Source organism: Varroa destructor, unplaced genomic scaffold (assembly GCF_002443255.2).
Source record: "Varroa destructor unplaced genomic scaffold, Vdes_3.0 BEIS01000004.1, whole genome shotgun sequence".
Lineage (NCBI taxonomy): Eukaryota > Metazoa > Arthropoda > Arachnida > Mesostigmata > Varroidae > Varroa > Varroa destructor.
In genome coordinates this window covers 35,341,203-35,354,093 of record NW_019211457.1, presented here as the reverse complement: position 1 = coordinate 35,354,093, position 12,891 = coordinate 35,341,203, and the positions used below count along the sequence as shown (strand labels likewise).

The 12,891-nt window shown below is 36.7% G+C and overlaps 2 protein-coding genes across 10 annotated transcripts in view; one reads left to right on the top strand and one right to left on the bottom strand.

Annotated features, from left to right (window-relative positions):
• Positions 1–36: 36 nt before the first annotated feature.
• LOC111250474 (protein MEMO1) lies at positions 37–10,026 on the top strand. Its single transcript, XM_022805801.2, has 4 exons — positions 37–468; positions 3,292–3,559; positions 5,315–5,478; positions 8,018–10,026. The coding sequence occupies exons 1-4, from the start codon at positions 314–316 to the stop codon at positions 8,337–8,339; spliced, it is 909 nt and encodes a 302-aa protein (XP_022661536.1). The 5' UTR covers positions 37–313; the 3' UTR covers positions 8,340–10,026.
• The window catches only part of LOC111250469 (signal transducer and activator of transcription 5B-like), a 53,650-nt gene continuing 41,484 nt past the window's right edge, over positions 726–12,891 (bottom strand). For all 9 annotated transcript variants that reach the window (XM_086988471.1, XM_086988465.1, XM_086988475.1 and 6 more), the window contains one exon: positions 726–1,851. In XM_086988471.1, coding sequence (XP_086844597.1) covers positions 1,738–1,851 — 114 coding nt within the window. In that variant the 3' untranslated portion in view covers positions 726–1,737. The remainder of the gene's footprint in view (positions 1,852–12,891) is intronic.

The window sequence follows — 12,891 nt, the reverse complement described above, 5'->3', positions numbered from 1 at the left end:
GCGTTCATTTATCGTCTGCTTTATTGTAGCTGCTGGGCTGGCGGAAGCCAAATCAAGCAGTCGCACTCAATCAAACGAGCGATTCATTTCAGTGTATATCCTCTTCCCCTGAAAGTCAGTGCTCTAATACATTGCAAAAGCTCTCTTAACCTACGACGATCAATCTTGGTCTATATCCTAGGTTATTCGTGGTTCTTTGAAAAAAAAAGCTGCTCAACCAACGGCAGACGTGAAACTCGTGGAGTACTTTGCTGGAATCCTGCAGGTTCACCGGAGCTTAGTTCGAAGGTGGTTCAAACAGCTGATTCCCAGTATGTCACGTAGCTGTAGGCAGGCAACTCACGCGGGTTCGTGGTATTCGGAAAGAGGCAATGAGCTACGAGCTCAACTGGAAGATTGGCTTCAAGCGGTGGGACCCGTCACACATAGCCCCGCACGGGCTGTAATCGCTCCCCATGCAGGATACAGGTAGAGTTATACGCATCTGTTTATATGTTTTAGATTATGTTCATACTTGCTCTTTGTATCCACAAATGCAATTGTCAGTAGTATTGAAAGATTCGAAAGCGTCTCGTGTAACACCAAAAATAGCCAAGTTATTTAGATTGCGTAATCGTTGGACATCATTATTGAATGGTTAATTTGAACTCAAATTGCTTAACATGTTTAGTACCTCTAGTGATGCGTACATATTTAAATTACTGTAAAAGAGATTACCATTGTAATTACGGGACACATGGTTTATTGTCTTATTACGCATTATTTCAATTAGATTATTATTGAATTAAAACACGTATTGCAAACAAAAGAAAAAATGAAGACGACGTTTTCGTTTTTACCAGGTGCATAAGTACAGAGAAATTACATTGTCACAACGAAATATGTGTGAAATATAAACTAATTTCTAATCTGTTTCCGAATTTTAAAAATATATTTCCAATATTTATATTTTTTCGAATTTATATATCGAATTTTCGAAACTTCGAAACATTTCGAAATTTCGAAACAAAAAAAGGATTTCGAGCAAGGAAGGAACAGTAAATTTAATAATGCTCACTAGCCGCAGATTTAACTGTTTGATACATTCAAGCAGTAAACCTGCAGTCAGTGAGCTTACCAATGAGCTAAATTTTTGATAGCTCTGACTTGTTATCGGAAAAAAATCCTGTGTTAAATGGGACTAATAGGAATGGGCCCGTTAAGAAATCATTGTTGCTTTGATTATTCTTTTGCAAGCTTATTGGATAGATAGTTTTTAGAAATTTTTCTTTGCTGTTTGTCATAACTGAGTTTTTTAAAAAAACTCAGTATGTAAAATATCCCGTCTTTTTTACATTAATGTTTTTTTGGTTTTCATCGGTTAAGCTTATCCAACATCGCGATATACGCCCGTCTACATAGTCGCTGCCATCGTCAAATTTGCTTCAAATCAAAACTTGCACTCCAAAAACTGACACTGAGAGATAAGATGATGAATTCACTGATATTAAAAAAATAAGATGTCATCTAAGGAACTGTATGGTGGCGATTTTATACAGATAAAGAGCACTAAAAGCGGTAAAAAATACCCGTACCATTATTGGTACACGCTGTAACAACCAGCTGTGCTACCCGTGTATGTAACCGCCCATACGGCTTGGAGCCATGCGCTCTTAGGTATCGTCCGCGAATCCTTTATGCACGAGGTGAATCGCGGTTGGTAATTTAGTCAGGGTTGGCTGAACGAGATGATAATCACTAACATTGTTGAGGAACAAGTCGATGTAAGTCGCCTGCTCTGCATGCTTGGGCCGGAACTTTTCCTCTGTTGTTGAGCCCGGGTTCGTGTAGGCACACGCACCGTGACATTTTCTGCAATAATTGGATCAAAAATGTTAGTTCCAGTCGCGACTCCTTCCACGATTCTCTGTCCTCCCTATGTCATCGATTATAGTCACAACGCCATCGTAATTCTACGAGTGCTACTTACATAAGCAATACTTCATCTTTATACAGCATTAGGGACAAAAATGCTTAAGATTACTGTTACAGATAGTAACATTATAAATTTTGGACCACCGTGTTCTTTGTCCAAATGATTAGGCAGAAGGTAATACACTAAAGATAAAAGCATTTTGAATCGTTACTCATAATGCGGCTTGATGCTGTGAAAACTTTAACCGATAAGGATGCTTAAAATAGACTAGACAAAATGAACATAACCTTTTCGGAGCAATTCGTCATGGCGTCGGGTCCATGATTATTACGGCGCAATGGCCGCAGTCATTAAAAAATACAGTACATTCATAAAAGCATATACATATTTCTTACAAAATCATATACAGCACCAGTACTTTTTGCTACAAGGAGCTAGTGCCGCTCGGCGACGATCTCCAAACGAATTTTTTATGCGCGACAATTTTCAAAGTTTTACAAGCGAGATTAAAATTACAGAAATGCTTTTGCAGTATTTTTAAATGAATGAGAATTAATCGCTTGTTTGTTACTTCATAAATATAATTTTTCTAATTAATATATTATGTTTATATTATATTTCTGCTACCTCTTACTTAGATACTCCACTGCTGTATTCTAGTTATTCCGTGATAATGTTGTCGTCTTCTATGATATTTATCAACTTTTTGAGATGACCGTTACATATATATATATATATATATATATATATATATATATATATGCATATGCATACCTACAAAAACTTTCTTGTATTACAATATAGAGTAAGGTACAGACGTACCTCTTACCTCGACAATAAGTAACACTATTTTTTTAAAGCCTTTTTATTACAATGGTATTTCACTATTGAAACTTATATGGAATTATATGTAGAATCTAACCATCAATGTTAGCAAAAGTGTTTATTTTTATAATAGTTCGGCAATGAAATGTTGTATTTGAAACTTATATTTGTCCGAAATTAGAGTCTTATATTCTGTCGAAATGGTCAAATACAATCGAGTCGTATGCAATTTGAACTTTCATGTTTTTTTTTGTGGATTTCAGTTTGAGAGAAAAGCGATATGCTAAGTTATGAGTGTGAATCTTAATATCACCTAAGCGGAGCTTGTTGGCGAAGCACAAAGGCTCTGAAACGCTGTCAAGTTACTTTTTCTGAACTGCGCATCGGCGTTTGGTCGTTTAGTATATATATACTTTTTTTTTAAATAGTAACGGTCACTTATATTTTTAAATTTTTTAAATTGTTTCCAGCTTCAAATAATCTCTGAATATATCTCATTTTTATAATATATATATATATATATTATAATATTATACAAATTACACTTGCAGGTATTCAGGTCCAACAGCAGCATACGCTTACGCCCAGATTGATCCAGACCGCGTCCGCAAGATCTTTATTTTAGGGCCTTCGCATCATGTCTACTTAGACGGTTGTGCGCTTTCTCCTGCCACTACGTATAGGACCCCATTTATGGACCTTCCAATTGACAAAGGTGTCTATGATGAGCTGTATAAAACAGGATTATTTGAGGAAATGTCACTTGGAACTGATGAAGACGAACACTCTATTGAGATGCATCTTCCATACGTCGCAAAGGTAAGAGACGCTAAATTGTGAACAAATTAAAAACAGAGCGTTCTACATTTAAGCAAAAAGAATGTTTTACCTTGTTGCACTAACCAAGCTTTTTGGTCACAGACCAGCAAAGTGTTCGAAAAGATGCAGAAGTGGTGTTGTCACAATGGGATTGAAAGTGATATAGTTCAAATTTTTTTTGCTTGATACAGCAAATGAGCCTAATCGACTTTACTGGCCTATAGAAATGTCTACTATTTTTCTTTTACTATTAAAAAAAAAACTCACCGCGTCTTTTAGAATTGTGCTTACAACCTCAATTTCTATTCTGTTATGTTGGAAAGAGGTAGTTGGCCGTGCTACTTCATAATTAGATCGGTCACTTCCTTTTCACAAATCTAGAATGACTGAGACAGCGTTAAGAAAGGTTCCTGTGATTATATATATCTGTAATGATTAAATGTAATAGCTTCTCATTGGAGAGTGACCTGAAGATTGGCCACTGTTACCGTGTTGTGAAAGTTAGTTCCACTACCAACTAAAATACTGTAATTTCAGCTACGCCTATGTATCCGATGCTCTAATCACGTAAAAGCCAAGAATGCCTGATGTTTTATTAGCCACCTTAGGTTCAAGGTTTCTATTAAAACATCTTGGAAATTCTTGAGGACTTGCTACATAAAGAAAACATAAGATCTGTGCCCGCATTTAGTCGGTTGTCAGATCGATTCATAGCATTTGCTTATCATCAGACTGTGCTGTTGTCTGAATTGTCCAATATCGAGTTTATCCCGAGTAGTGAAAATCAACATTTTTACATGGATAAGGGACAAAAAGAGTTTAAGTTCTTTTTTTTTTTCAATTTTACGTACGTATTTTAGCAATTAGACAAGTCACCTAAAATACTACTCCTGAACTACTTACAAGATACGACTTACCCAAACTTACTCAAGTGCACATAGTACTCTGCTGGTCGTGGTTATAATAATAATAATAAGGTTAATAAATAATAGAGCAGGCAAGCGAATTGAGGCATGCTGCAAAGGAATAAAGCTTAGATAATTTTTGCTTGAAATTGTTATGCCGCTCTACATATATATGCCTGTATTTAATATAACTTGAACTAAAATAATCGATTCGGCGGACTTTCAATTGGGTTGAACGAACGTTGTTTTCAAAAAGTAACATTGTTATGGATTAACATGAATTTGAAAAATGAACTGAGGATTGTTTAAATAGAAATCCGTGTTAAGGTTAGTGGCAACGTAACCCTAGATCGTTAGTCTTAATAATGTATCTGATAAACTACTAGTTGCAACATTATATACAGAAAAAACTTTAAACCATTTGTCTCAAATTTGGTTTACGCAGCAAGCTGTCTTACAACGCAAGAATATGCATAGAATACCTTAATAATAATAAAATGTTAATTTATTTGATAGAAAATATACATTTTTACAAACTACAGCACAACCACTGCAGCAAAAGCGGTGCAATCGCTAGTTCATGATTTATTTATTTTTTATTCATAATATGGGTGAGTCGTTTGGTCTTCTTTTACGTACATTAAACAAAAACAGTTTAACTGAACACTCAAACAAGAGTAAGAACAACAAAACAATGATACCCCCAGTTCATACGCTCGTATGAGCCCCCTTGCCTTACAGGGCTTTAAAATAAGGCCATACAGCGGTACCACGCTCTGTCTTGTGTCTGTGAAGAATTTTTTACTTTTGACCTAAAATTCTTTTTCTTTCATTTAAAAAAATAATTCAGGTAATGGAGCGCAAGACCAACGGTCCATTCACCATTGTGCCAATTCTCGTTGGTGCCATCACAACGGAAAAAGAAGCCATATATGGTCGCGCGCTGGCGAAGTATCTCGCACAGGACGACGTCTGTTTCGTTGTTAGCTCTGATTTCTGCCACTGGGGCAGCAGGTATGAAAGCCATTTAAAAAATTTCATTGACATGTAGGCGCACTGCAGCCCGTGCGAAATGTCTCTGGTAATGCCATTTTTGGTCAGCACATTGAAGCATTTATTCTTCTGTAGCTATTACAAAAGTTGTATTATTCGTCAGGCTTCTGGGAACTATATGAAGTTTCTCGCTTTCTTATTAGAGGTATTAGCATTAACACGCCTTAGTGTGATTTATAGTTATTGTTCCTTCTATATTAAATGAACTATAAGGTTTATGGAAAAACTGTGGGATATACTGCTGATTTTTATCTGAGTTTAACTGTTATCTATTCCGAGATATAGATTGTAACTTCATTCTTCTTTTCTTGGAAACTCATCCTGTAGCTTCAAGTAAATTATCTTATCGTACGTTTTTCTTTGAAATGGATATTTTTCGAGTTACTTGAGGTTTTTAATGTATTGATCTTATTTCGACGATCTAAATGTATTCACGGTTTAGTTCAGCTCAAATCTTTGCATTAAGAAAATTATTAGCGTCGAGATCACGAGAGCGGCAATAGCAATTTGTTCTATTACCGGAAAGACTAATGCTGTAGTCATCCTGTACTACACGATATCCTGTATTATAACTTCTTTGTAATATACATTAAAGGATAGACATTATATTATATACACATAATTGCGTCGTCTAATAGGGAAATTATTAAACTAAAATCTTAGTTCAGCCTTATTCCACAAGTAAAGTTGTTCTCAGTCGAAGTGCGTACAACTGTTGTTTATGAGGCTTTAACGGCTTTAACTTTTTTTTTATTAGGCCTACTTCCATTCATTCCTACAACTTCCATTTAGTCATAGCAACTGAAGCATACCACCTTGACAGGCAATTGTGACAGCACGTTGCGACTAAAAAAATTCGCCATCAATAAGTTGCCGAAATTAAAAAAAATTGTAATCGGTGAAGGTAATGTCCTTCGTATCGTAGACGATAGACAATAAACATTGTTTGTTTGAATTCGTACATGTCTGCCGTTGTATTTTTGAGGTGCAGAGAGGTGGTTTACTTTTGTTTACATATTTTTGCAATCTGAGGTCGACAGTCAATTGTTGACAGAACATTTCAGCCATAATAGATGAATCGGAAATTGTGAAGTTACAGTGTGTAACCCCTGGACTTGACCGCCAAGCAGATATCATAAGCTTTTATCGTTTTACATTTAATTAGTGCTGATGTATCACCGGATAGTTGCATGATCGAAAATGTATAATGTAAGTGTCTGCGATTACTGCAGAGAATCCGTTTTTCATTACAAGATGGAAGGATGAATCGCTGTTGTAACGTGAGAGCAAAAAAGCGAGAGTCCGTTTTCATTTTTATCTTTATCTATTATTATGTAAATTATATGGCACCCGTTTGTTTTACCAATGCGAACATGTATATTGTTTTCACATACGTTAAATATTAAGCGCAAGCATATGTGAGAGGTCAGTTTCCAGTACAACCCTCAACATTGTTTCTTTAGCTTTTACAGGAGCTCTTCCATAAGATTTTTTTAGTTAAAAATTTAGCTCACAAAATTTTTAAATTAGCAGCTTGCTGTATGAGAGGTAATATATTCTCCACCGATAATTAAGTTGCATGTGAGCGATTCAAGTCACTTCCAAATGAACTTTAGCACTAACGTTGGTGCTGCATATAGGCAAAATAACCTCATTCATTCATAAAATACCTAAGATTATTAATTAAAAAAGATAATTAATAATAGCAACGAAACTATATGAAATATATTTTCCTTGCTATCATATGAAAACGTAATATGTATTAAAATAGAAAAACTAGTATCAGCAGTAAATAATAGTAATGGAAAAAGCACACAAAATAATTAAACTTGGACAGTTTATTTAACTGTCCAAGCCAAATAAGCGTTTTTACATGCATTTTTATGTAACTGAAGGATACGATCTGAACTGAAGGATAAGGGCTGAAGGATATGATCTATATGATCGTGTTTTCAATGTCGCGCATTGAATTTACAATTTACGAGCATGGGTGGTTTTTCAAAGGTATAAATGTGTGGTTCTTTACTAGTGCAGTGCATTTGGAAAGGGATATAATCAGATCATTGAAACTGCACAACTTCGAAATTGTACCTACGGCTTTTCGTGGTTTTGATCTTTCTAGAAAGTTTCTTCTGTCAAACTGGCCTACTAAAAAAAAGGCTGCTTTACGTTAAACTCAATTGCACTGCTCTATTCGCTGTTTTGCCTGTGTTAAACAAAACTTGTGATTGTATAGTTTTGTTTAACCAGACGTTAACTAATTCTAAATTTCGGTACTTTCCACGCTAAGAAGGGATGCGCCCGGTGAAAACCAATGGGGCTTTCTCGGAAAAAAATTCACTAGTGATTTGTAACACTCTGTCAACGTCCTTCAAGTGCTGGGGCAATAAGCTTGGACATAGATTTAATAAAAAAAACAATGCAGTAAAGCTTAAAAATATGTTTAGCAATGCAGTTAAATACGTTCTTTCGATTCTTACATCTTGATGCTCTTTTTTAGGTTCCGCTACCAACAGTACGACAAGGCTGATGGAGATATCTGGGAGAGCATTGAAAAGCTAGATCGAGACGGTATGAGACTCATCGAGGCACTAGACCCTACTGGCTTCGCAGCCTACCTCAAGAAAACAAGCAACACGATCTGCGGAAGACATCCAATCGGTGTATTACTTAATTCCGTAGCCACACTGCAGCAGAGTGGTCAGGAGTTTTCTTGTAAATTCCTTAGGTATGCGCAAAGTAACCATGTAATGAGCCGACAAGATAGTTCTGTGAGTTACGCTTCTGCTGCTGTAACACTTGGGTCCGGCTCCCAACATTAGTTCCGATTGGGAATTAGAATCTAAAAGCCTTCAAAATTTTGTAGTTGCATGGTGATCATCGGGTTGTATTTGAGAATCTGAGTGGTGTGTATCATGTCAATAACCGGAAAGATTTGAAAGTTGGGCTTCTTATCATGTGACCGCTCGAGTTAAGCCCATTGAAGCTTCTTAGATAAGATCAGGCCTATCGAATTTTCTTTTGTAGACCAAGCGGCTGTTCTTCCGAAACTGTACGACTGATGTGCATGCCTGGCGTGTTGCCGTTTTCTTTTAATGTATGTTGTATGTGACAAACGGAACTCGCTACCCCTGTACACAGAACAGCAAATAATACAATACTATTGCAAAGAACCGATATGTCGAAACTACTGCAAAGTGGTCACTGATGGTCTCACTTCGGCCTGCAGTTGCTGTACTTGCCGTTTCATTCTGTGAAGTAATAACTGAGTTTGCTGTGTGGAGTTTTATCTTGAAGCAGCCACAAGAGACACATATGACCAGCTTGTATGCAAAATACAATTTTGGAGATACATTCGTAAAGATTACTCCAGCTAGTTCATATCGGTGTTCAAGGTTGGACTAATCTAGTATTGTTTTGTCAGTGCTAAAGTGTGTTTTATAGCTAGGCTGTGTCGTAAAGGAAACGGAGGGTTTCCAGCTATGCCTGTTTCAATGTGCGTATCTATTTTACGTTATCCGAAAGTAAAACGAGATAAAGGAGGCGCCACCTAGAGCTGCTATAGAATAGCCTTTTTTTTTTTTGTATGAGCTTAATGCATTTTTTTGCTACTGGAATAGCGGATCTCTGCGACTTGTCTGACAAATGTACTTTCTTGATTTGGATAAGGACTTGACTAAAATATTGTAAAGGAGTATATCGCATATGCAGACTAAATTGAAGTGATGTTCTTGGTTAACTGTTATGTTCTTTAGGGAAACGAGGTGCAAGATGTGCACTGTCTCAAATAAGTTTCAGAAGTGTACATAACGTTACGTGTTTGTAAAGGCTAAGGAGCCAGGCAACAAGACTCTTATTAAGATATCCAGATATGATTTGCACCCTGTTTTATGATATTGCATATATTGCAGCATATTACAATAAACTCAATTGAATCATAATATGAATGCTGCGCTAGCTTTACAGAAAATTATTTTTATAAGAAAATAGATTACTTTTCGGATTTGCTAAGCTCAGTTAAATATATGATTGTGTAGTCTTTAGGACCTGCTGGTTTAGAACTATTTTGGATTGTGTGATTATGATTTCGTTCCAATTTTTCGTGTTTCGTGTTGTCATTGGTTGTAGTTTACCTGCAACTGCAGCACAAGCAACTCATATTTTTAAGCTTCAGAGGATATAGCTAATAGCAACAATTAACATAAACTAACATAGTAATAAGTGAATGAGCAATCACTTATGTTAGCATCATTATTGCAGTGATTATGCGTGTATAGTTATTTATTAAATAAAACTATTCGTGGAAGTCCACTATAGCGGAAATCATTGCCTAAATATTATTTAGGCATATGATTATCGTTCAATAAAGAATGTGTTTATCGCATCAGTTGTGCTTTCACGTTTCAGAATTCAATGGTGATATCAATTGTACACGAACTAGCTATGAGACACTTGCCACGTTACTTTGTTTTACGTAATATTAAATAAATATCGGCTTTTGAAAAGTGATTATGAAGGAAATACCATAGTTATTGTTAATACAGTAAACGAGAGGAGTATTTCTAATCGATTAAAATGGAATTTTTTATCCTTAAACCATAGTTATAGACTAATTCCTTGCGTACTTACACTATAAATTTCGTTTTCAGCTTCTGTATGTCGCCTGGTTTGGCAACTATTCGTTGGCTACTTTCCAAGGCTACTTTCACTGGCATTAGCCCCGTGGCACCAGTTCTTCCTTATCCTTCCTACAGTATCATTCTTCACGTGTATCACGAAATTCGATTCCGTCACTGGTACTGACGATATACTTTGGGATCCGGCTCCGCTGGCTTCTTGATTTTTGCTTTTACCGGAGAACACCTTCTTTGTACTGTTCTGGAATGTATACTCTTAGAGTCCGCTGCGTTCGGTTATCCAGCCATCAGACAGTCTGCCTGTATTGGCGTCCATGCATATGGCGTCACTGCTCCCTCCGTAGAGCCCCACCGCGTGAAACATGGCGGAGATCAATCGGATGGATTGCCATTCGGTCTCACTTAGGTGGGTCTCGGATGGAGACCTCGTTACCACTGTCATATATGAGTTATGCTTTAGGTCGAAGAATTATCGCCTTGTTGATAGCTCACCGGTCGTGGTTGCCAGCTTCGATATAGGCATAACGGATCGTATTTTTCAAACTTGTTTATTGTTACCGATCCCTGCAGTTTTATATATTGACAAAATTTTCCCATATATTTACGCCTACACGTTCAGTTAACTTGATCTATTTGAGGTTAGTAAGCATACGAGCGACTAAAACAAAAAAGGTTCCAGCTGTACAATGTGCCGCTACAAATAGTTGAAATAGGGGTCACTACAGTAAATATCAATTAAAGCTTGATATACCCAGGACAGGTGAATATGAAAAATCATGACAGACCAGATACTGTGGTAATAATATATCAGATGGTTGAATATATGGAAAAATGTGGCAATAGCAGATTCGGCTAGTAACAGTCAAATCTAAGTAAAAAATAATTTCGTAAGCAGTAGCAAAAGCTGAAGCTTCCTTGTAATATTAATACAGACATGTGAAGTCCTTCTTTTCCTGATACAGGCGGCGGCCAAGGGAGGCAGGACTCGAATAAAACTTTTGAAGAATCATCTAGTAAAAACGTCCCATTCACTCTGGATTAATTAAGCTAATGTGATTTTTTGATGTTACATTGGGTGTAGAGTAACTTGTAGCTTGGGTATACACTGACAGTAATTTTATCGCAGTTACCCGCTTCAACTATCCCTTTTTTCCATTAAAACGTCTTTTTAATGAACATGATTTTTTAAAATCGTGTTGTCGTCATAGTGCTATAGCATCTTGTTGCAATTATATGGTATTATGGTGTTTAGGTAATTAAGACATCTAGCCTAACTTGTAGCTCCATTTCGGTTACTCTGTTACAGTGACCCTGTTCCCTTACGAGAAGTTATGACAGCGTAATTACTTAGTTGCAATTAGACGATTCTCCTGCCTTAATTATCTAGTTTGCAGATTACACTTACTAGGTTACTACATTGCACGTGTCTTACTACCGAGCGAGAAACCGATATGGACCGAATAAGGATTCGACATTTTCATATAAACCAAAGTTCGCTTCTTCTGCATAAAGCTCACATTTTATCGTGTACGCGGCGCCAACATTTTGTTAAAATTTCATCTAATTTAAACTAGTTTAAATTAAAATGTATTACGATCTTTTTAACCTGTAAGTGACTCACGCTTACATTATTACTCACGCTTCATAATTGCAACACTCAGTTGCACTTATTTGCTTTCCCATTACAACTAATATATTTTACAACTTTCACACCACTCTACTTCATTACTTTCTCTGGTGAGTGGTCAGATCTGGGGATTCCAATCCACCTCGTTCGTCTGACGGAGAAGATTCGCAGAGTAGCGTCTGTAGCACTATGAGCTTCTGATTCTTGAATAGGAATCAAAAGAATAAGGAGTGTAATGTATGAGTTGTATAAGTAAGGAGCTTGGGCTTAATGGGTAGGGGACGTTGAGTGAAACCAAATATAGCTGTTAAAGTGGAGTCAACATCTGACTCACATGAAAGATGCTTTGCCCTTCTCATGTCCAGTTCTTCATCCTTTAATACGTAGAAAACATTGACATTAATGACTTGCAGTGGAGCGAGGAATGTCTGTGTCAGCCTATGTAATAGCTTTGGCTAATCTCAACACAATAAAAGAGCTAGGCTTTTAATTTTATGTATGTTTCAATTAACTACGAGAAAGGTACAAGCTGAAAGAACGTTTGGCTATATTTTGTACGACTGGTTTCGATACCGCTGTTAGGCACCTCTTTACACTGCTCGTCAGGGGAGTAAATTTATTACAATTAAAATGGTACAACGTTATTACAAATCACTATTATATACCCATTACCTTTCCTATAGCCACGAAACTAAAGCTAGATTTAAATTCAGACAGATTTAAGTGGCCTTATAGTATAGTGATAGTAGACAAACATATAGCAGCAATCACAGGCTCCATATCCCGACTCACTAAATAGAATATATCATCTAATATATTTTGAAAGTGCGCCCGAACGGACACTCTCCGTACTTAACAAGCAATGGTGCTAACTGTAGCGGCACTCGTTCACCGCAGCTCCGCTTTCCGGACTCGGTGTATTGGGTCCTCGTCACCTTTGAAGTATGTTAACTAACTTAGCCAAAGGTCCTCTACGGGAACTTCTTCACTTTATAATGAAACCCTTACATGCCACGATTGAGTCAGGATGTTTAGCTTTTTAACGTTTACCTAAGAAATGTTCTATCTCGTAGAATATATCTTTCTACGAAAATCTCAACGGTGATTCAG